The following is a 25,975-nucleotide window of genomic DNA, read 5'->3' as shown; positions in this document are numbered from 1 at the left end:
TAAACTAATCCCCTTAAATATTAGCTAGCTTTTCTTACACTCTAATTGATAGGAAAGGCTCTAAATCAAATATATCAAATTGCAATTTTAATCTGTTTTTAATATCTAGAACAATTACTTGTATAAATTTTACCTTCTGAAGAAAAGAACACCCCCTCCCCCCCGCCAAATATGAAAGTAACTCACATGGGGAAGCAGGGGAGACCAGACCTGGAGTATTCCAGCCCGTTAGTGGCTGGGCCCTAAGCCCACAAGCTGCTCTCCACCCGGTAGTCAGGAATAATAAGTGCAAAGGGCCACTGGAAGACCTAAATCCCAGCCACCTAGACGCCAGTGTGAAGGAAGCCAAGGTTGACACCTGGGTTTAAATCCTATAGCTGCCCCTCTGACAAATCGCTTATTTCTGTAAATTTACAACAGAGGCGTTACCTCATCTGTAAAATGGGGGTTCTGCTGATGATCTCAAATCGTTGTGAGGACTAAATGAGGTGACAAATGAAAAGCGTCGAGTGCATTGCAGGCACTCAGGGAGCATTGTGTCCTTGGCCACCCTTTTAAAGACCAGTTTACTGAGCAGCTGAGACAGGACAGGAGTGGTGCTCACTCTAGGACATGGTACACTCTAAGGGTGACGGTTAGGACTTAACACACTAATTATTTCCCTCCCCTTAAATTAGGCAGGGGTTCTATTTCAAACAAGGGCACTTGGCAGTTTCACGTGCCCCTGATGTTTGGTAATTACCTAGGGTAATTAGCACCGATACCTTAGTAATTACCTTAGCTGTCCCCCACAATCTTGGGAATTTACACCATACAAAACATATGCCGGCTTGGGAAAGCTACCTCTCAGAAATATGCACCTGAGACACTACTATTTGACTCCCACATGCCTTGCCAGGCATCCTGCCACGTACTTCCCACACACAGAGGGAAAGTGCTACAAAATATTAAAGAGTTACGCTAGCTGGAAAAGAACAGGAAAATACTTCTTTGCAAATGCCATTGTGAGGTGGTGCTTGTAACATACTCTATTTGATACATCTCACCAGGAAGATCACAGGACTTTTACAAAATTGAGGACCAGATGAAGAGCAGCAGCTTCTGAGATAAGGCATTAACTATACACTCTCTCTGTTGACTCAAGACGTGAGGGTCTCTGGTAACAATAACAGTACAGCTATTCCAGTGGTAAAAAGGATCCACATGAACAGAGTGCAATTACACAAACTAGAACTTCTAACTTTCACGAATGGCTATCCGTGGCACATCTGGTTTATGATCCAATATGAGGAAGACTAGGAAAGAGTAACCCTTACACACTCCCACAAAGCCAATAGTTAAACACATTCCTAAAGCAAATCAAGCATGAGGCTACCTAAAGGTTGTTGTTATCTTCTCTGCAAAAGGCATTTGAGTAGGTCAGGATGTGTATAATACACCGGGAAGTATCACATCTGTTCTAGAGACTTTATCTCTAGAACATTAGACTTATTACCAAATAGGAAAGAAGACTCTGAAACCCCAACTATTATATGTAGTCTAGGCCAGTTGTTTTCAAGGCAATTTCAAGGAGATTTTGCCCCCTCCTCACCTCCAGAGCCATTTGGCAATGTTTGTTGACAATTCTGGTTGTTATATCTGAGGAGGTGCTCTAGCATCTAGTGAGTAGAGGCCAGGGATGCTGCTAAACATTCTATAAAGCACAGAATAGTTTCCTACAACAGAGAATTATCCAGTTCAAACTGTCAATACTGCAAGGTTGAGAAACCCCATTCTAGGCCAAAAATAAAAATTATCACTGTCCTGTGGGTGTAGGATTTGAAATCAATCAGACTAAATCTAAACCACTATGCAGTTGATAAGTAAACCTAAAAGATACAGTTGATGATACTATAAATGTAATTATACTTTCGGTCTTATCATGTCCTTCCCTGATTAAAAAAAGTTACGTATTATGAACATATACACTAATCTACCAATTAGTTCAAATAATCAAATGCTTGTCCCATCCGGTCATAATAAGAAATATTCAGAACATTGTTCCTAGGCTTGACTCCTAACACCATTAATATAATGTGTTTCTTGGTAACCTTTTCCTAAACTAGATACTAGTCACATATCAAGTGTCAAAATATATTCCAAATCCTACTCCTGGTATATTTTAAACTATTTCTACAAATGTAGATCCCTACGTCTCACCTCAAACCTGGGAAATCAGCTTCGCTGGGAATGGAGCCCGGGGATTTGCACTTTTAGCAAGTTTCCAGGTGATTCTTACACAAACTCAGGTTTGAGAACCACTGTCAGACCTTGCTTCTATGAGAAAAGATGCCATTTCCACATCGTTCGCATCATGAGTTAAATAGCAACAGTCAAATAATTTACAGGCACGCAAGATGAGCAATCTATAGTACCACACCACAGTAGCCTTAAATGGCCTACTGCAAAGAATAACCCTCAACGTGAGGCTGCTGCAGGAAAGAAGGTCCATAAACGCCATCATAAAATCAGAACCACTGTCCTACATCAGAAGTGTTTTGCCTTTCAAACACAAGGCACTGAGTCTTCCCTGGTCAAGGCTGTTCTTGGGGAACTTCATTACTCTTCAAGGAAGCAGATGTTCTTAAGTATCTTGCTACCACAAGGTACAGGTTTAAATACATGTGTTACATTTAGCACTCAGCGATAAATAATATGTTAACTACCTCAGGAGGTTATAACCGTGGATGGACAAAAATTAGACTCTCCAAATAAAAGAGAAATATTTTCCTTCCAAATTTCTCTGTAGACTGCACCCCAAGTGTGATTTCAGTGGAGATTACAATTTCGGATTTTAGCATGTCTCCAAGAAAGCAAGAAAAAGGAGAAAAAAGTGTGAGGCAAAATGAAGCAAACAGAGGTACTAAATATTTTCAGGGGCAATAGTAATAGTTGAGTTCCTTTATGCCAAGTGCCTCCTGTTTTCAGGCATTTTACAAACATTTTCTTATTCAATCCACACCACTTCCATAAAAGTAGATCTTTTCCTGATAAGAAAATTGAGGAACAGAAAGGTTAAGTAACTTGTTCAAGTTCACAAAGCTAGCAAGTGAGAGATTTGAGATTCAAACGTGGGGGAGGGAGGAATCAAGCTTTATTTAGCATTTCTTCCTCTTCCACCGCCCGCCCCAATATTCCCTAGCATTCTAGTAATGGTTTATGAAATTTCTTGCAAACATATAACTCAATAATTTCAAATATTTTAAATTGACAACATTTCAAAGAGTGTCATGTGTCTAATTTTTACAACTAACTCTAAGGTGCTGTATGGCTTGTTTATCTTAGGAATTGAATCAAATTGAATAAGCATTCTAAAACCCTAAAGCATCATACAAATATAAGGCATTATGTTATTCATTAAAATTAATTTTATTTTGAGGATCTCTGGCAGATGGTAGCAGGATTTTGAGATACTCCGAAATAATTAGAGACACCCTAGGATACTGTGAAATCATGATTGACGTTACACTAAATTGGTTCCAATAGCCACCTATAATATAAATGATTTGGACAATAGATAACGTAATTTTTAAATGATGATATTAGAGAGGCTAGGAGCCTCCCCACTAGATGTGGCTATTTTCCAGGGGTCCCTTCTGGGCCTGTCCTCTCCTTCTTCACTGTCCCCTTGGGCAATGTCACCTACTTCTGGCCTTCAGATCTCACTTCTACATGTCCACGAAGCACCAACTTACATCCTCACCCGTAATCATTTTCGTGATCTCCAGACTAAAAATTTTCCTCACATCATAGACGTCTCTCTGGCATTTCAAATTTAAAACAATCAAAAACCCAACTCATTATCTTTTCCACCTTTTCTCCGGTGTAACTCTTCTCTTCTTGATTTTCTCCCTCAGTTAACTGCATCAGTTATCAGATCTAGGAACCTCAGGCTCATTTCAAGTCTGCATAGTACATGTAACTGGACACTGAGTCCTCAAGAGGAGGCTCTCCAATATTCCCTCTTTTTCATTTGCCTGCTCCCACAAGTTCTCTTTAAAATCAAATCAAAACATACCTCAGATGACATCGTGACTCTCCTCTTTCAAAATCCTTCAAAGTCTAGAGAATAAAGCCCAATCTCCTTAGCATGGTCTTGCAACATCTAGTTCCTACAATTCTAGTTTCACCTCCCATTCAGATCTTGGGCACGTATCTACCACCCTCAGCAGCCAACCTGCTCTTCCTTAAACACCTGGGCACCCTCATGCCTTCGTACCTTCATTCATTTTTATTCCATTTGCTTTCTGTGCCATCATCACAGAGTGCAGTTCCTGAACATGCTGTTTCAGGGCCTTTGCAGATGCTGTTCCCCTCCATCTGAAATGTCTTCCTGCTTGCGATCTCTATTCATCCTTCAAGTCTTAGCATGAGCTGTCCATATTCACTGGAGAGCTTTTCGCAATTCCTCCAGTGCCTCTTCCCAAGCCCCAGAACACCTCCACTGCATACAAACCTCTATTATCACTCTTACCACACTAATATTGCTATATCCTTAGTTGACAGTGGGCTCACTGCTGGCAGGGAGACCTTTTTCCTCTGAATCACCAGAACTCAATGTCTATCACATAACAGGTGATGACTAACTAGTAGGACTACCACTAAATGCTAGGCTTTATGCTCACTAACAAAACGCAGTGTCTGATAAGATAGGAAACAGACTCTTAATCCGAGAGCTATGCCCTATGGTCCACACTTTATCTACCGATATATACAGCTTTTTGCATCAGAAAAAGAAAAAAGTAAAGCTAAAAGATCTACAATTTTCTCTGCCACCACATCAGCCTGTGCATAACCATCTTGGCACTTACCACGTACTCATGGTACCAGCTGGTCTGTGTTTACCTGCAGCCAGGGTTTACTTAAGGGCAGAGACCCAGACACATTCATCTAGCACACTTCATGGCATGCAGTGGAACAGGCAGTCCGCGATTTCTTAAAATTTTTGTTCAAAATGCTTCACACAATAGGATATTAATAATTGCACTTTCAAATTATATACAGCAAGCCAATTTCAAAAGACGAGAAACAGAAAGTAAACTTAGTTATATTCCAAAAATTTGTTCTTAGGTTGGTCACATGGTATACAGATCACATGTTACCACAAAATGATGTTCAACATTAGGATTGCATTTCACAGTCCATTTCATAAAACCTTATTTTACCCACATTTTGGCTGAAATTTTGCGTATTTGAGGAAAAGCCAAGATGGAATGCTACAGATTTATTTTTTCTTAGCATTGTAAAATGTATCTAAAATCTTTCACAAAATATGTCTGTTCTATGGCCATCATCTGCTTTCTATGGCTGGATAGGAAAAAGGCAGCAATAGGCAGAGCTTGACCCCCACCAGTGGGGACGGAGCCCTGCATGTATGGGGTGGAAGTGGCCATCAGAGGAAGGCACTGGGGTTCTGTGCCAGACATTGCCCATGACCCCTCTTATCCCCATCCAAGGGAATCGGGACCAGTGAAGCTTGGGTTAGGTGTGCAAGTCTCCAGTAGCAATTGAGCAAGATGCCCTGCCAAGGGATGAACACAAGTGTGAAGCCTAAACCGGCAAGACTCAGGGTGGCTGCAAAGGTAGACTGCGACATGGACTAGCGCACAAGAAATGCCAATATGCCATCATGTCACTCCTGAGACCCCACTGATATAGAGAAAGGGTCGGGATACAGAAGGGAGAAAAAGGCAAATGGAGACTAGAGATGAGTCAGACCTGTAAACAGAGGGACTGCTTATCTATTTATAAGGTAGAGAAGACTGAAGAAGTTCTCTGGAAGTTTATTTTTGGAAGATAATAATAACCAAAAATGCACGATATCATTTACTTCTCAAAAGAGTACTGATAAAGAAAAACAATAACAAACCTAGTTCTTTTCATTTTCCAATTATTTGGATTTCAAACAAATGGAGGCATACTCTATTAAAATTCAATGTCCATAAGTGAGTTTTCAGAAGGAGTAGAACTTTTTGATGATGTTTATACATCTCTAAATATGAATGATGCAGATTGTGGGTCCTATGATATCAGATGACAGATACAGCCCAAGCTTCAGCTCGTGCTAATTAAACGAATCAATTAAGAGACTACAGTTGCGACTGTGTAGCTGCTGTTCTATAGCAGCAATAACAACCCCACGGGGAGGTCTTTTACTACATTAAAATGCTGTCCTCCACAACTCCATCTGATATTATTAGAAACAGTTATTTGTGTCTTGCTGTCATATTAGTAGCAAAGGCAAATTATGGAAATATGCAGACCAGAATGGTCCCAGTATGAGACCAGGTTGGGTTTTCAGCCTCCAAGGGAACAATTGCTGAAATTCCAAAGTTCCCCAAAGTTCTTTAATGGAACTGATAAATCTATCAGCACAGCATCCATTTAGAAGCTAGGTAAGGGTCACATATTTACATACTTTCCTGCTAAGCTGATACAATTCAACTAGATGAATTATCATATTAAGTTTACCCTCCTGAGTTAAACTGATGGAGTTCAAAATTGTTTTCGATGGTTGTCATTAATCGCTGTTACTTCATAAATGCTTACTTTGAAATCTAATTGCGCCAGTGTATCAAGGGTCACATTAATAGCATTCTTAATGGTAAATCTTTGTAAAACATGTTTATTCTACTGATATTATCACTCAAGCTTTCAAGGCTAATAAGAAATAAAGTATATTTATTATCAATAAAAACTTAATTTAAAATGTATAATTTGAGATTTAAATTAGCTTTAAGAACTTTAGCATGATATGGTTTCATTAAGATCTCTGGCTAAGCTTCAAAGACATATAATTTGATAGTTCCTCAAGAGTCTTTGGGTAAATGCCAACAACACAGCTATGAAGAAGCTGTTCAATATAGTCAAGGCTTATTTTCTCTTTTGGGCAATATGCATTGTTTTTACAAGAAAAAAAAATCAGTCTTACTGAGATATGTTTGCCTTAATATTATAGTACCTTAAAAATAATGGTACTTTATAAATTAAATACAAACAATGATTGCAATACAAAAACGTGGAATAAAATGGTAACTTCTACATTCTTAAATTACAAAATATTCATCCTTATTGTGAAGCAGCTTCCAAGAAAGGAATTCAGGTTAAGTAAAACACTAGCCCTCTTTTGTTTCTTTGTGAGCTTATATTATCTGATATACACAAACTCAGTTTCACCAAAAACATGCAAACAAAACAAACAAAACCCAGACAACCTACAATTTGAAAAGGCACAGATACCCTGGAAAAATTCTGGGATATGCAGCTTACCAACTAAGTGTATATTAAGAACTAAATGTTTGTGTCCCCTCAAAATTCATATGTGAAGCCCTACCCGCCGATATGATGATATTTTGAGGTGGAGCCTTTGGGAGGTAATTCGGTTTGATGAGGTTATGAGTGGGGCCCTCATGATAGAATTAGTATCCTTACTAAGAGGAAGAGAGACCAGAGCACTTACTCTCTGCCATGTGAGGATATAGCTATAAGGTGGCTGCCCACAAGCCAGGAGGAGGGCCCTCACCAGGAATCAAATCTGCTGGCACCTTGATTTTGAACTTCTCAGCTTCCAGAACTGTGAGAAACAAATGTCTCTTGTTTAAGCCACCCAGTCTGTGGTATTTTGTCATAGCAGCCCAAGCTGACTAAGAGAGCTGAACTGAGTAGTAACTGCAAAGGGCTCCCTCGATTATGCAGTAAAGCAATTTGTTTTTAAGGCACTTTGATGGTTAACAGCTTGATTTGAAAGTCAGAGAGACCTGGTTTTGCATCCTGGTTTTTAGCACAGACTAGTTATTGGCACAGAATAGTCATTTCACCTCTCTATGCTTACTTTTGTCTTCCGAAAATTAGGCATAACTTTCATCAGTGTTTCAGCGTGTTTGAGTAGGGGATACATGACACCACTCATATGGGTGGTGATAACAGGGTCAAAAATACTTGGAAAAACAAATGGCAGTGCTCAAGTCAGGTATTAATAAAGTACAGACCTAAGGAATAATGCTCTACTTATAAAATGTTTTGCAGATAAACTGCCTGAGGAATTTTTTAATTTTTAAAACATGTCAAATATGCTTTCATGCCCATACAAAGTGTGTACTGTGTTGAATATTGTCATCCAAAAATTCACATCCACCTGGAACTTCAAAATGTGACCTTATTTAGAAATAGAGTCTTTGCAGTGTAATTAGTTAAGATGAGGTCTTACTTTATAAGGGTGGGTCCTAAATCCAATGACTGGTATCCTTGCATTTATGTGAATGAACATACACAGACACGGAAGAAACCCACGTGAGGATGGAAGCAGAGACTGGCGTGATGCAGCTACAAGCCAAGGAATGCCTGCAGCCACCAGAAGCTAGGAGACAGGCAGAAACAGATTCTCTGTGAGAGTCACGAGAAGAAACCAACTCTGCCCACACCTCAATTTAAGACCTCCCAAACTACGAGAGTACAGATTTCTGTTGTTTTGAGCCACCTTGCTTGTTAATTTGCCATAATTTGTTGCAGCAGCCCTAGGAAATGAAGAGAGTCCTATATACTACATTTTAGGAACAATAATGAAATTGATAGATACTAAAGGTTAAAATGGGGATGTTCTGAATTTATATGTATACCCAATTCAAATATTCCTCTGGGTCACAGAGGTACAAATTTCATCTTTCAATGCCCCATTGTACTAATTTGGAAGATTATGCCTTTCATTATACAAAAACACTACCTGACAATTTCTAAATAACAGCAAAACAAAAAGGAGAGATCTTATGCTTAGATTGAAAGTTGATGAGCCAAAGGCTTTAAAATAGATCTTCTGAATCTCAAATCTATAACTTATATATGAATCTGAATCTATATAAGTAGATAAGTGGTTCTATGAACAGAAGATAGTCCTTTACGTTCCAAGGATGTGTATTAGGATAAGCTATGTTATACACTAAAATCTCAGTCCACTGAAGGTTAGAGGTGGCAGTGCTCAGCTCCACTATTCACCCAGGGACCCACACTGATAGGGGCTCAACAACCAAACACAGAGCTTCCAGGGTGGACACAGTAGGGCCTGGAGAGCTCAAACCTGCTCTTGGCTATCTCTGACCAGAGGTGACATATATCACTATAAGGAGACAACTCTCCACAGGTCCCTCATATTCCTTCATTTCTTGTGAGCAAGGCACTGACTGTCCTTTGTTCTAGACTATTTTTCTCAGGATGTTTATATAGCAAACAGCCTTGGAAGATACAGTGTTTCCGTCCAGAGCAAAGTGCAGGCATGCTTACTGCCCCTTATAAAAGACTCAGGTTCACTAAGCTTAGGTCCCTCTACCACCAGACAATCCATTGCATATGCAGCTGTCATCTTACCCTTTTCACATGCCCTACGGGAACTGGGGCTCAGGGAATTGGTACAAAAATAATGATATTCTGGCTACTGTTATTGCTGTAATAAACCGTCCTTCATCTCCGACCCTAGAGTCTCTTCAGTGGACTAATGTGTAGTCTCAAATAGGGTAAAATCTCATACCCTCTGCAGTTCTTGACAATCAGTTCCATCCATAGGCCCTTGTTGGAACTAATCATATGGTCCCAACCTAACCCTTCTTGCCTTATTATTAAAAATCTAAATGACATAAATAGACTAAAATATACTTATGCAGTCTCAATCCATAGAAAGATGGGCAAAAGGCTTGAAGAGAGGTACTTCACAGAGGAGGAGACTCAATAGTCAACAAATGGAAATGGCCAATAAACACTGGAAAAGGTGTTCTACCTCATTAATAAGATAAGCTAATTAAAACCATAATGAGGTCACTATTCACACTGGCGAAAGTTAAGAATTCTGATAATATCAGGTATTAGTGAAGATATGAAACAAAGTAACTCATTCACTGCATATTCAATGCACATAAACTAACTCAAATCCTAACCCTAAAGAAATTATGGCACATGTGCAACCAGGATACAGGTACCCATGTACATAAATGCTTACAGCAGTGTTGAGAGTCACAGCAAAACGCTGGAAACCACTCAAGTATCCATGAGCAGTAGAGGTGGGTCTCACAAACAACACAGAGCAAAATAACCAAGTCACAGATGATTACAGAATATAATTCTATGTACTTCAAGTTTAAAACATGCAAAACTAAGACGTATAATATTTAGGAAGCAAATACGTGGAAAAATTATAAAGAAAGGCAAAGAGTGACAAAAATCAGGAAGAAGCTCTCCATGAAGGGGGAGAAAGGGTGACAGGATTGGGGAGGACCACAGAGTGAACTTCCAAAACAATGATAATACTATTATTTTTAAAAACTCTACAGGGAATATACGAGTCTTTGTTGTATCACTACTCTTACTAACTTACAAATATTTTGTAAATGTTATTTTATACATATTTTACAAAGATGTAAAGTCTATCTTTAACATTTATAGAATATTTAATATTTACATAATATAATATCTAACAAAACCAACTTTTTAAAATGTAATGAAATTTATTTTATTGAAAATGAAAATAAACATATTTTTTTTAAAGTTCAGAGTGAGTAAAAAATGAATGAAATTAATTACTTTTAAGTCTGGACCTTCTTTAAGTTGAAACAGTAACATTTTTGAACCTTACTGATACAACAAAACTACTTCTCAAAGTCTAAAATTAAACTCTTCTTCAAACATTGAAGGTCATGTTCTCAATATCAAAAAGAAAAAACAAAAAACAACTTGTATAGAAAATTCTACAAGGATTCTCACAAAGACAAATGTGTATGGAAGTCTCATCTGTGCCAGATGACATGCCATTGCTCTTCCTGACCTGCAAGTTTTGGAAACCACGTCTGCTTTAGACAATCTGGATTGATACAGCACATGCCAGCTAGAAATCAATCCATATCTGTGGTAACAGTCCCACTATCTCAAAACTTTCTTTCCCTCTTCCATACTGATCTATTATTGCTAATAATACACATAGAAAAACACATCATAACAAACTACATCGGCCATCCAAACTGCTGAGTTGTAGAATTTTATGGTAATTAGAAATTGCTCTAGAAATTGACTGTATAAATTTTCTGTATAAACTATATAAATAAAGGGGATACGGAGCCTCTTTGGCATTTGTTAGCGAGTAATCAATCATTTATTTACTAGAGGAAGAGGGAAGTGTCAGCTACATAAAATTCTCCTTTCCTCTTGTCCTTTTTTTCAGGTGACTTTTTGTTGGTTGTTGAGGTATTTTTTTCCAGCGTGTTTTGGGTGCCTCAAGTGGATGAAAGGGAATAAAGTTAATGGGCATTTACTGATGGGATGAGCACTGGGCTGAGACCTGAGAAATCTGAGCACTCTTCTCAGCTCTCCCCACCAAACTAGAGGTGAAACCTTGGGTAAAACGAATTCTCTTTCCTGATGCATAGTTTCCTTACCTGAGGAAGACAGATTAGTTCATCTCCAAGGTCCCAAACAGTCTACTTTTCTTTTTCTCCATTTGTTTCTATATTTGCTTTCTTCACATTTCTTTTTCAAATCCAATACTTAGGTCCAACACTTGTCGATTTCATTCATTCATTCGACAAGTCTTCACTGACTGCCTACTATACACTAGGGCCCTGTTCTGAGTCCTGGGCAAAGAGTGGTGAACAAAACAGACAAAAAGCCCTATGCTCGTGGAACTTATTTCATTCAAGTGGGAAAGACAGACAATAAATAAATTTGAAAAAGTAAAATATATGGTATGTCATAGAAAAAGCATAAAGTGGGGGAAAGGGGAAATAAAACATTGGACAGGGTGGTCAAAATTGTAAACGGTGTGACTAGGAAGCCTTCCCTAAGGAGACGGCTATTGTGTGAAGTCTTGGAAGTGAAGGAACCTCCTATGCAGATATCTACAGGCAGACAGTCCTAGCCGAGGAAAGCCAAATGGAAAGACCCTGAGGTGTGTGCCTGACATGTTTGAAGAAGGGTAACAAGGCCAACTAACTTGATATATCTTTTAAAAGGACCACTTTCACTGCTGTATTATTATTAATAGACGAGGGAGCTAGGGAGGACATGGGAAGGCTTTGGCTGCTGTAGTAATTCAGGCAAAAGATGACAAAGGCTTTGGTCAGGATGTGGGCAGTGGGAGTGGTAGAAGAAAGAGAGGAATCAAGGAAAATACAAGGTTTTAGCTCAAGTTGCCATTGTTTGAGATAGGAAAAATTACAGGAGAAACTTCATTTGCTTGGTTTTTTGCAGGTTGTGGCTATCAAGAGCTCAGTTTTCAATATATGAAGGTTGAGAAATCTATTAGAACCCAAGGAGAGTCATTAAGTAGCAGAGACAGCGTAAGTGCCCTTTCTAGCATGAGCACTGAGGTACAGAAAAACCACCACATGATATAATTATAGGTAGCCATTAAAAAGAATGACACAGATGATTTGGAAAGATGTCCACAAATTATTGTTGCATGAAAAGACGCATAATTGTATTTCTGGAAGGATATACCTATTGTTAATAACTTAAATACCTCTCGGGGATGGGATGGCTACATATAACTATAATGGTTAATTTTATGTGTCAAATTGGCTAGGCCACAGTATCCAGATATTTGGCCAAACATTATTCTAGATGTTTCGATGAAGGCATTTTTTAGATGAGATTAACATTTAAATTAGTAGACTTCGAGCAAAGCAGATTACCCGCCATAATGTGGGTGGACCTCATTCAACCAACTGAAGAAAAAGGATTGATCTCTCAAGCAAGAAGGAATCTTGCAAGCACACTACTGTCTTTGAACTTGAACTGCAGTTCTTCCCTGGCCTACCCTGCAGATTTTGGACTTGCCTCCACAATGATGTGAACCAATTACTTAAAATCAATCAATCCCTCTCTCTCTCTCTGTATTTACATAAATAATACACACACACACACACATACACGCACACCCCTGTTGATTCCATTTCTTTGGAGAACCCCGACTAATGCAATTTCTTACAACATACATTTAAATAACATTTAAGTTTTTAAATTAAAAAAATAAGCATGTATACTTTTTTAATCAGAAAAATAAGAATAACTGCAAGTCAAAGGTACAACACTTAATATTTACATTATACTGGGCAAGTGCCCATATGTATATATACTATACATGTACTTATTAATACGTAAACTCCATTACACCTCATAAATGCACATTATTAGTAGTATCCTTCCTCTCTCAATAGCTGCAAAATCACTACTCTTTTGATCCAAGCCACAAGCCTCTGTGATATTCTCAATAAACTCACAGAGCTAACAGAAATATCCAATGTGAAATACGCAATCTAAACAAGGTACCCAAAGGACATGAACAGGCATTTTACAAATTATAAATGATGCTTAGCAAATGAATACATGGAGAAATATTCAAACACAATAGCAATAAACAGGTAGGTGTTAATTATAACAATAAAGTATCTTTGAAACAGTTAAATTATTTTGAAAATTATAACAGACTACTAATAATATGATAATTATAAACTTCTAAGCAAAAATAATAACCATAAATTTCTTTTCACCAGATAGAGTTAAATAATTTTGAAAATGATAACTAATATTAGTGAGAGTACAAAGTGGTATTATAATATATGATGAATGGTGTTCTAAAGAGATAGGAACAAATTGGCAACATGCAACTAAGCCATGAAGTTATTCATGGTTTTGACTCTATTTAGAAGGAAATATAACTTACAAATTTTTGAAAATATATAAGTGTGAGAATAATTCAAAACATCAAAAAAGCAAAACACATGGCATTGTTCATTAGAACACCATTAGTAATGGCAAAAAGTTAGGGGTAACTTAAAAATCCAATAGTTGGAACTTATGGATAAGTAAAATATGTCACTTCTACTCATCAGAATGTTAAATATAGCTCCATTAAAATGATGCTTATAAATATTTTATAGCAATATGGGAAATGATTAATAGGCTTTTAAGAGAAAAAAATCAAGACACAAAATTATAATTCAATTTCATTAGAAATGTGGACTTGAAAGGACCTAATAGAGAAAACTAGAAGGAAAAGTTGAGCAAAAAACACCCATTGAGGCCACTATTTTCAAAAGCATCTTTATATGATACGTTCTTATTTTTATTATAAAAACAGGGAGAAAATCTCCAGTAGAAAAAGCACTTAAAGTACTCAACAAACTGCAAATAATTTTAAAAACTATTTTCTCTCTAAAAAGAAATAGCAAAAGTTATTCTATCATGGAAACTTCACTAATACATTAAAGAACCCATTTCGTTATACCAAGACATCTCATTTAACAGCAAACTAGAATCACGATGAAGCCAGGTTCAAACACATGGGCTAAAACTAGTTGAACACTTTTTTTCTCAGTAAATTAAGAGAATATACAAAGTAATAATTCTTTCATACTTACCACCGTACCAAGAAACTGAATGCTCATGGTTCCACCTGCTTCTCGAGAAAGACACTGGAAAAAAAAGAAGTGTAAAATGAATTTGCAATCACACAAAAACATGTATATGAATGTTCATAGCAGCATTATTCTTAATAGCCAAATAACCCAAATGTCCATCAAGTGATAAACGGATAAACAAAATAAAGTATTTTTATACAATGGAATATTATTTGACCATAAAAAATGAAGCACTAATACATGCTACAACAGAAGTTAGTCACAAAAGATCACATATTACGTGATTCCAGTTAACATGAAATGTCCAGAATAGACACATCCACAGAGGCAGGAAGCAGACTGAACAGTTTCGCCATTCTTTGCAGAGACTCTCAGCTGCTCTGAAGACTTTCAGGTCAAAAATAATTGCTCAGGCCCCGGGTAGCACAAGTTGCAGGTTTTCTCTTAGTTTGTTGCCCAAGATTACAACAGATGTTACATCTTTTCACTAATCTAGATTACTTTATATCATTTTGTTAAGGAAAGGACTGGAAGACTTTTCTGATGACCCAAAGAAGTAGGGGGAAGAAAAAGTGAAACTTGTAGCTTCACGAACCTGTCAGCAATTAAGGAACAAAAGTAAGGAAGAAATACATAAACTTTGGTATGCCCTACTAAAGGAAGAAACATGCTCCGAACTCTAGAGCAGGAGGCCAAGTGGCAGAGATTGCCAGTGCCAAGTTAGAAAAGTTAGAATGGTTAGAAAAGGTAGCAGGTTCCATGGAGGCATTAAAGTTGTCCAGGAAAGAGAAGATATCCCAAGGCTTCTTCAGACTGCTCAAGAGAAAGCTAGATCTGGTGATAAGAGACATCTTCGGACAATTCATCTGGCACAGGTTCAAGAAGTGGCCTGTACTTGATACCTAAGTAGGAGATACAGTAGGAAATGATCCTTTGCAATGCCCTATGCAGAATATTTTGTCAGAGTGAGACTTGAGAAGGAAGCCCACATTGAGGCAAGGAAGAAAAGTTTAGAGAAAAAGAAAAAAATTTCTTCAGGAATAGTTTCCACACCTTTCTGAAGCCCACAGAACTCTTAATTTACTATTTTGTTTTTCTTGGATAATAGTCTACAAACAAAAGTAAATGGATGTTAAGTGGTTTATAAAGAAATTGTTTTCAGTAATAAATTTTTAAATAAAATTTATTTAATAAATTATTTAATAAAAATTTAATAAATTTTTTAAATAGTTAATGACTATTTACTTCTCAGTTGGTCTAAGTACTAACATGCCATGCTAACTCTGGAAGCAGTCATGCTTCTACCAGACTTTTAAAAAAATCAGGCATAAAGTACAAATTAAATTCCCATTTTAATAACAAAAGAAGGATGGAAGGTTGGTTGTTGATTGGTGACTGCCTGGGGGAGGAGGGCTGGGAGGAAACAGGGAAGGAGTGCTAATTAGGATGCAGGTTCTTCTCGGGCTGTGAAAATGTTCTACAGCTGACTGTGGTGATGACTGCTAATTAGGATGCAGGTTCTTCTCGGGCTGTGAAAATGTTCTACAGCTGACTGTGGTGATGACTGCTAATTAGGATGCAGGTTCTTCTCGGGCTGTGAAAATGTTCTACAGCTGACTGTGGTGATGACTGCTAATTAGGATGCAGGTTCTTCTCGGGCCGTGAAAATGTTCTACAGCTGACTGTGGTGATGACTGCTAATTAGGATGCAGGTTCTTCTCGGGCTGTGAAAATGTTCTACAGTTGACTGTGGTGATGACTGCTAATTAGGATGCAGGTTCTTCTCGGGCTGTGAAAATGTTCTACAGCTGACTGTGGTGATGACTGCTAATTAGGATGCAGGTTCTTCTCGGGCCGTGAAAATGTTCTACAGCTGACTGTGGTGATGACTGCTAATTAGGATGCAGGTTCTTCTCGGGCCGTGAAAATGTTCTACAGTTGACTGTGGTGATGACTGCTAATTAGGATGCAGGTTCTTCTCGGGCTGTGAAAATGTTCTACAGTTGACTGTGGTGATGACTGCATAACTGTGAAGAAACTACAAGACACTCAGTTGTACACTTTGGGTGAACTGTATGGTGTATGAATTATATCTCAATAAAGTTGTTATAAAAACTGAGTTCATATTTGTTTAAGACAACAATGAGAACAATACAATTCTTCTACGTTCAGAGAGTAATAAAAAAAGAAATAACCTCTATGTTATGCATTTATTTGTAAATAAAATAAGTTCAAAGTGAATATGATATTATTTATGCGTATCTTACTTGTTTGAATTTTAGTTTACTAAAAATGGATAACTAAATAGTACATTGGAAGTAAATTACACTTTTTCCAGATAATTCTCATCAGTAAAATTACTCTATTTATCCTAACCTGTTCTTCAAAATTCTTCCTTTCGTGTGCTAACCAGAGAGGATCCAGTGGCTTCAAAGACTATACAAACATATAAAGCAGTTCTAACTAAGTAGCTATGAATTTTTTTAAAGTTCCCAGATGTAGCCCCAGAGGGAGTATTAGTGACCCTCACACAACTGTCTGTCATGAACTATTATGGAAGTAGCCTAATTTTACTCCTTTTAAAAAGGGGAGGTTTACCAACTCCCATCTTTATGACCACTAAAGTCATAGAAGCCAGAGGAAACCTTCAGAATCCAGGTTGAGCCCCTGATTCCTTGATTGAGGGAGGTTAGATCAATAAGAAGGAAAATGGTTTAATATACAACGAGACCAAAATGTTTACCCTACCCGAAAGTACTGCCAAGTGACTTGACACAACAGTAATCTGACTAGCATACTCCAGGTGGTGTGGTACAGTATAGAAAACTCAAAAACGGTATTTTTATCCATTAATTTCACTGTTAAGAATTTATCCCAAGGAAAAAAGTCATGAGTAGGCAGAAGAATACAGCTACAAAAATGTCATCACAGTGTCGTTTATAGAATCTAAAAATTTCAAGCAAACTAAATGATAAACAAAACAAACTGGTTAAATAAATTATGGTATATCCATGCAGCCATTTAACAATTTCAGAGACATGAAAAATGTTATAGTATATTTCCAAGTGCAAAAAGAAAAAACAAAACAGTATATTCAGAATAACTCTTATTAAAAAATTCTGTATGTTATAAATAAAATTCTAATACACATAACGCACATAAAACAGTTAACTGTTATTCCCGGGTGGAAGATATTAGTTGACCTCTTTTCGGCTTAGCTGTTATTCCTATTCTTCTATATGGACATGTATAACTTAATAAACGCAAAAAAGAAATAATACAGAATAGAATAAAATAGATTCTTTCCCTCAGTGCTCTACGGGATTAGAATTGAGGCTTGCATCCCAGGTTCTGATCCTGGCACTTCTACTTTAGTCATCCATCTAACCATCCAGCCATCTATCCATCACTATGTATTGACCACTGATAGCTGAATTAAGATCCACCCTCCAGGAGACTAAAGGAAAGAACAGAATTCAAAATAAACTATAATTCAATATGATGAATCCATAGTACAAAATGTACAAAGTATTATAGGATAAGAGGCCAGACCAGCTAAATGCCCAGAAAGGTTAAGGAAGACTTGCAGAGAGACATTAGAGACGGGTATTAAAAATTCTCCAAAAGGGAAGCAAAAGAGAAACTTTTGATCTGATGGGACAGTTTATGCAAATTCCAGATGAAGAAAAAGCATGGTGAGTTTAAGGAATAGTGAGTAGTTCAGCACAGCCAGAGATAGGTCTGGGTGACGGAGGGAAGAGGCAAGAAAGGAAACTGAAAAGGAATTCCAGAGCCAGGTCACATCTTGCACAGAGAGAGTTCATACTTTACAAAGTTCTTATACTTAAACCGGGGAGTAACATGTTTATGTTTCAGAAAGATTGATGGTCTGAGGTAAGGCTGAGGATATACAGGAACAGAAGAGGCACTGGCCTGTGAGCCAAGGAAAATGCTATTGCAATCACTCAGGTAGGAGGACTCAAGGGCTAGGCAAACACAACAGTACAACTAAGCCTGATTCATTCACAGAAACTTAGAATTTGGAGGGCAAACAGAACTGAAAGTCTAAATTTTATTTCACTTAGGAAGAAACTAAAGTTATAGGAATGTAAAAAGTAACTTGCCTACATTGCAGTGGGAGAATAAGAACCCCAAACCAAGCATTTTGACTGTGCAGGATGGAATATCTCTACAATGTCTTAGACTACATCGTCAATTAGATGATGAGTTCTTTAAGGACAAGGACCATTTCTTGCACTACCTCCTTAATCTCAACAACATACAAGTCAGTGGCTGCAGAAATGGAAACATAAGATCAATCTTCACCAAGAATTCTGAAGTTTTTCCATACTATGAAATATAAGAGTGACCCATATATCTCTCAATCTTCAATTGTCTAGCAGAAGTTTTAGTTGGTGAAAATTAGAGGTGTAATTGTCAAGAAATTAGTGAAAGGAGTGGTGTAGAATGATTAAGATTGTGGATAGGCAGTCCAATAACATGCTGACTTTGATACTGCTGAGGTCTTAAGAGTAGTGAGGAAAACACTCAGTTAAAGCATGCCCATACTACCAGACCAGGACTCATCCTAGTGGTGGTTCAATGGTCCTTCCTTGGAAGCCTGTGGCAGAAAAGAAGAGCCACAGGGTCTAGTCATAGTTATCAGTATAGTCAGTAAATTAATCACCTTGATAATACAGCACAGATTCAACCATAACAGTTCTTCAGAATGAGAAATTATCTGATTGAAAAGTGTGGCCACTAGATTCTGAGAAGATGGCAATGGTGGCATAGTTTCTGAATCTTCACCAGAAACATGAAAAGGCCTAGTAGCAACAAACATCCCTAGCACCCCAACTGTTGTCTACAAATACCACTTCCACTCAAAGAAATCAAGGCTTTTGGGGAAAACAGCTGATCCCAGGTCTGGGGCAGAAGTGAGGCTGCCACAACTTGTCATATCAGAAAGTAAAGGAGCTATCAAAGACTGGGGCCATGTCAAAAAGACTCAGGAGCCAACGTGAAGAAACTCTTTCTGGCCAAAGATGGGACAATTTGACCATCAATAAGGATGATAACTGCAATGAATTAAAGCATATCAAGTATGCTTAAACCCATGAGTTCAAAATGGATACCGAAAAACAAAAACAAAATACCCTAATTTAGTCACTTTTGGAGAATGATAGGAAACCAACTCTTTATTTTGAGAACTAATAAGTAAAAGGAAGCCAGCCCTGGTGGTCTAATGGTTAAGATTTAGTGCTCTCACCACTGCAGGCCAGGTGTGTTTCCTGGTCAGGGAACCACACTACCCGTCTGTAGGTTGCCATACTGTGGCAGCTGCGTGCTGCTGTGATGCTGAAAGCTATGCCACCAGTATTTCAAATACCAGCAGGGCCACCCATGTTAGGCAGGTTTCAGCAGAGCCTCCACACTAGACAGACGATGACAAAGGATCAGACCACACACCTCCGAAAAAACTGGCCATGAAAACCCTGTGAATAGCAGTGGAGCATTGTCTGATATAGCGCCAGAAGGTGAGAGGATGGCACAAAAACACTGGGCAGGGTTCTGCTCTGCTGCACACAGTCGCTGGGAGGTGGAATCCATTCAACAGCACTAACAAGTAAAAAGAAAGGAACAAGCATTCATTTATTTCCTATGAAAACTGTACTCCTGGGTAACCCAAGAAGTAGTTGAAGCGGAATTTCTCTTTAAAGAATTATTCCAGGTAGTAAATGAAGAAAGAAAGGCAAAAAGAGAACATCATCATTTTGTAAACCTTAATGAATTTGTTGACCTAAGCTTGAGCATCAACAGAGAGATGACCAGACAGTATGTGCCTGTTATTGGAGGCATACCAGATCACTTATGATTTGTCATGCCAAAGATAAAGGCATCTGAATCTGATTATAGAAGACAGAGGTGAGAGAATATGTTAAACTACACCACTGGGATGCAATCAGCTAAATCCTGACAATGGAAAACTCTACAGGACAAATAATCCAGTTCCTTCCACAAATAAAATGCAAAGAATAAAAAAACATCCATAGACATTTCCCTCAAGCTGCTTATTACCCCATTTATTTTTCTCCTTTAAAGCAAGACTCCTTGAAAAGTTGTCTATCTTCATGGTCTCCATTTTGTCACTTTTCATTCTCTTTAGAACCCACTGTCATCTGGCTTTTGTGCCCACTAATCAGCCGCAATCATTCTTGTCAAGGTCACCTACCATTTCTATCTTGCCTTACCTATCCATCAGTTTTGTCCTCATCGTATTCAGGAACACTATAACTGGCTTCCGGGATACCTCACCTCCTGGTTGTTCTCCTACCTCCTTGGCAGCTTTTTCCTAGCCTCTTTTGCTGGCTTCACCTCTTCATTCAATTCTAACTACTGGCTGGCCCCAGGACCCAGTCCTCAGCTCTCTTCTCTTTTCCATCCACATTCTTCCTCTGTGTGATCTCATCTATGGTTCCCCTCTAATCCTCTGATACCCACTTAAAAAAAAATCAACTTCATTGAAGCATAATGTATGCAAAAACAACTGCATTCCATTTAAAGTATAGAATTCAATGACTTTTTGACAGTTGTAAAAAATCACCACTGCAATCAAGACACAGAACATTTCTACCACCTCCAAAGGTTCTGCCTGGCTTTCACGGTCCAACCTCGGTCCCTGCCTCCAGGCAAGCACTAATCTGCCGTCTAACAAATGAGCTCATTTTTCCCCAAATGGACATTCAGTTGTCCCAGCACCACTTGTTTAAGAGAATTTCCCATTGAATACAAAAATCAACTGACCATCCACATCTGGATCTATTTCTAGACTCTATTCTGTTCTCCTGAACCACCTGCCTATTTACCAATACCACACTGTCTTGATACTGCTGTTTCAGTTAGTCTTGAAATCAGTTTTTGTATTTCTTTTTAAAAATTATCTTGCCTCTTATGATTTTCAACTAACAAAAAAAAATTTTTTAGTGGTAAAATGCATGACATAAAATTTACCATTTTAACCATTTTTAAGTATAGAGTTCAGTAGTGTTAAGTATATTTATGCCATCGTGAAACAGATCCCTAGAACTTTTTCATTTTGCAAATCTGAAACTCTATATTCATTAAACAAAAACTTCCCTTTGCTCCTTCCCCCTAGATCCTGGTAACCACCATTCTACTTTCTGTCTTTATGAATTTGACTCTTTAGATATCTCATTTAAGTGGATTCACACAGTATTTGTCTTTTTGTGTCTGGCTTATTTCACTTAGCATAATCCTCAAGGTTCATCTATGTTGTAGCATGTGACAAGATTTCTTTCCTTTTTAAGGCTGAATAATATTCCATTGTATGTATAGACCACATTTTGTTTATCTATTCATCCACTGTAGATATTTGGGTTGTTTCCACCTCTTGGCTATTGTGAATAATGCTGCAGTGAACATGGGCAGCAAATATGTCTTCAAGACCCTGCTTTCAGTTCTTTTATATATATATCTAGAACTGGGATTGCTGAATCATATGCTAGCACTATTTTTAATTTTTTGAGCAATTCCCATACTGTTTTCCAGTTGCACCACTTTACAATTCTACCAACAGTGCAAAAGGTTCCAATTTCTCCATGGCTCACCAACACTTATTATTTTCTGTTTTTTTGGTAGTAGCCATTCTAATGGATGTGAGGTAATATCTCATTGCAGTTTTGATTTGCACTTTTCTCATGATTAGTGGTGTTGAGCATCTCTTCATATGCTTGTCACCCATTTGTATGTGACTGTTGGAGAAATGTCTATTCAAATCCTTTGTCCATGTTTTTTTTTTTTTTTTTTTTTGCTGAGGAAGTTTCACCCTAAGCTAACATCTGCTGCCAATCTTCCTCTTTTTTGTATGTGAGCCGCCACCACAGTATGGCTACTGACAAACAAGTGGTGTAGGTCCGTGCCCAGGAACTGAACCTGGGCTGCTGAAGCAGAGCATACAGAACTTAACCACTAGGCCACTGGGGCTGGCCCCCTTTTTCCATTTTTTAATCAGGTTTGTTTTTTTGTTGTGAAGTTGAAAGAGTTCTTTATATAATTTAGATATTAACCCCTTATCAGATATATGATTTGCAAATGTTTTTTCCCATTTCATAGGACGTCTTTTCACTCTGTTGATTATGTCCTTTGATGCACAAAAGTTTTGAGGGCTGAGGCAGTTCCATTTGTCTCTGTTTGTTTTTGTTGCCTATGATTTTGGTGTTATAGTCAAGAAACCATTGCTAAGTCCAATGTTAAGAAGTTTTTGCCTATATTTTCTTCTAGGAGTTTTATAATTTTAGGTCTGACATTTAGGTATTTAATTCATTTTTTGTTAATTTTTGTATATGGTATAAGTTAAAGGTCTGATTTCATTCTTTTTTATGTGGCAGATCCATGCTTTTAGAGAAAATATACATGCTTATGGCTATGAAATTTATGTTTTCAACTCCCATTTGTCCTCTGAGTTCAAGACTCATATAGTCAATTGTTAACTGGAGATCAACACTTTGATATCTAATGCATGTATTTAACCTATCAAGTCCAAACAGAATTCTTGATTGGCCCCCAAATTCTGCTCCTCCTCTATCACACCTATCTCAGTAAATAATTTCCATCATTCACTCCATTGCTCACTCAATTCTTTAACTTTCTTCACACCCAGTATCTAATCCATCTGTCAATCTTTTCTGTCTTCCCTCCCAAATATATGTCAAATTAGTTCACTTCTTACCATCCCCACTGCTACCATCTTAGCCTAAGCAAAGGCTGGCCAACTCTTTTTGTAAAGGGTCATACAGTAAACATGTTAGGCTCTGTGAGCCCAGCGGCAAAACTGAGGATATTATGTAGCTACTTATATAACAAGAGAGAAAACTTTTTATGTTTTTGTTTTACAACATTCAAAATACAATAATAAAGCACAACTTTTTTATAATACTAATACTAATAAGGAGAATGGAATTCTTTTATTTAGGGACAAAATTCTGTTTAATTGGTGCTCAAAGTTAGTGTTCCCTATCACCAAAATCAGTTGCAAATATGCATCTGTTAATGCTGATCTGTAATAAGATTTTATGCATTTCACCTTTGAAACTATCTTTTCCCACAGACAGATACTGCCAAATACCAACATCAATCCACAGGCATATGCTTGTAGTTGAGCATATTCGTTGCTTGGAAGGCATTTATAGAATTTTCTTAGATTCTTCTCTTGATATTTGCCTTTAGCCTAAAATTATATTGCAGTTTAATCACTCTTAATTGGAGGTTAGGTGGAAGATCCTCAATTGTATAGTTAAATGGATTTTAAAATATAGAAATTTCCAGGGCCGGCCCAGTGGCGTAGTGGTTAAGTTTGCGTGCTCTGCTTCGGCGGCCCAGTGTTCACAGGTTCAGATCCTGGCGCAGACCTGCACACCACTCATCAAGCCATGCTGGGGCAGCGTCCCACAGACAAAATAGAGAAAGACTGCCACAGATGTTAGCTCAACGACAATCTTCCTCAAGCAAAAAGAGGAAGAGTGGCAACAGATGTTAGCTCTTCCTCACCACAAAAAAAAAAAAGAAAGAAAGAAAACAAAAGAAATTTCCTTTGCTCTTGCATTGAGGTCTGAAAAATGCTGCTAAAACTGCATTTTGCTTCTTGTTTTAATCTGACAGCCCGGGAAGTGGGAAAAGCAGCCTGACACTACTTGTGATTCAAATGTTAGTTGTTGTTAAAACCCCCACACTGTAAATTTTGCATGTAAGCAGTGTTTCGTCTTGCAATTTTAGGTTGAATGCATTAAGGACCATTTTCACGTCTGAGGCATAAGCTAATTTTCAAAGCCGTTCAATAAAGTGGTTAAAGGCAGTTCTTCTTGTTCAGAAAAACTTCAATCTTTGTGCTAAGCTCAAAAAAATCACAATAAACTTTACTACTGCTAAGTCTGTGGTATATATCACTGCTGTGTGATAGGGAAAGTTGGGGCATTAAGCTTCTACTTATAACAAAAATTCCACACACAGCCACAGACAGATCGAAACAAATGAACATGGTTATTTCCAGTAAGACTGTATTTACGAACACTGAAACGTGAATCTCATATACCTCTCACGTGTCATGAAATATTATTCTCCTTTCAATTTTTTTCAACCATTTAAAAATGTACCAACCCCTCAACTTGTGAGCCGTAGAAAAGAGGCAGTGGGCTGGCTTTGGCCGACTCCTGGTCTAAGCCATCAGCACCTCTCACCTGGAGGACTGCAGTGGTCAGATAAAGGATTTCCCTGCCTCCACCACTGGCCCCTGTGGTCTGACCTCCTCACAGCAGGGATTTTAAATCACATCATATAATTCTTCTATTCAAATCCCACAAAAGCTTCATAGTAGGAATTCATTAAAAACCAAACTCCTTGGCCTACAAGGACCCTAAGTGATCTGGTCCCTGCCTATCTTTTACACTCTCTTAACTATGCTCAAGCCAGCCTTGGAGGTCTAGTGGTTAACATTCGGTGCTCTCACTGCTGCAGCCCAGGTTGGTTTCCCAGTCAGGGAACCACACCACCCCTCTGCTCTTGTTATAGTCTGGCAGCTGCCTGTTGCTGCGATGCTGAAAGCTCTGCCACCTGAATTTCAAATAGCAGCAGGGTCACCCACGATGGACAAGTTTCAGCAGAGCTTCCAGACTAAGACACACCAGGAAGAAGGACCTGATCAACCACTTTCAAAAAATTGGCCATGAAAATACTTTGAATAGCAGCGGAGCATTGTCTGATAACAGCTTCAGAAGGTGAGAAGGATGGTGCAAAAAGACTGGGCAGGTCTCTGCTCTGCTGTACACAGGGTCACTAGGAGGATCGACTTGATGGCACTAACAACAACAAAAAACCATATGCAAGACATTGGCCTGCCCTCTAGCCTCAACACTAACCAAGCTTGTTCCTGTCTCGGGTCTTTGTACTTGCCATTCCTTCTACTTGGGACTTTCTTCAAAAAGAAGAAATTTCACATGGCTGCCCCCTTCTCCTCATAAGTCTCAACTCAATTCAGAGATGATTTCCTAGCCACCCTAGGTAAAGCTACTTCCTCTAGGTACTTCCCATGAGTTACCCTGTTTTAAAGTCTTTATTGACCTTCTCAGTACCCAAATTACCTTATTTATGTGTTTACATGTTTGGTACCTACATCCTCCTGCTGCAATCTAAGTCTTGGTCAATTCTGTATCTCCAGAATCTAGAATACCACTTAGGTCATATTTGGCATTACCTTCTATGTAAGAGACATTAAAAAAAATATAATAGTTTCTTTTCTTTACCCTACAAGGGTTAGGCTGATTCCCAGGCAAATAGAAGTATTTCTGCAATATGTGAAATGGAAATAGGTTTAAAAATTTAAATTTTCACATTAAAAACATTTCAATTGTATTGATGAATATGTAAACCATAAATATAAGTACCAATAAGTTGCCCTTAACTTTGCATTCAATTTAAAGCAGGTTTTATGATTACATACATTATGACTATCAGCTTTTTTATCCCCAGCA

General features: G+C 38.0%; 1 protein-coding gene and 1 pseudogene across 5 annotated transcripts in view; one reads left to right on the top strand and one right to left on the bottom strand.

The window, feature by feature from the left end:
* PCCA (propionyl-CoA carboxylase subunit alpha) overlaps window positions 1-25,975 on the bottom strand; it is a 394,848-nt gene that overhangs the window by 57,927 nt on the left and 310,946 nt on the right. For 4 of the 5 annotated variants that reach the window (XM_014839245.3, XM_070520102.1, XM_014839234.3 and 1 more), the window contains exon 21: window positions 14,433-14,486. In XM_014839245.3, the coding sequence (XP_014694731.1) occupies window positions 14,433-14,486 (54 nt within the window). Of the gene's footprint in view, window positions 1-14,432; window positions 14,487-15,767; window positions 16,471-25,975 lie in introns of those variants that run through there. The other variant, XM_044779738.2, reaches the window with a different exon arrangement.
* On the top strand, window positions 14,953-15,695 carry LOC106829755 (large ribosomal subunit protein uL29m pseudogene; annotated as a pseudogene).

This window comes from Equus asinus, chromosome 11, assembly GCF_041296235.1.
Source record: "Equus asinus isolate D_3611 breed Donkey chromosome 11, EquAss-T2T_v2, whole genome shotgun sequence".
Lineage (NCBI taxonomy): Eukaryota > Metazoa > Chordata > Mammalia > Perissodactyla > Equidae > Equus > Equus asinus.
Note: the sequence above shows the minus strand (reverse complement) of the source record. Positions and strands in the feature narration are given on the sequence as shown.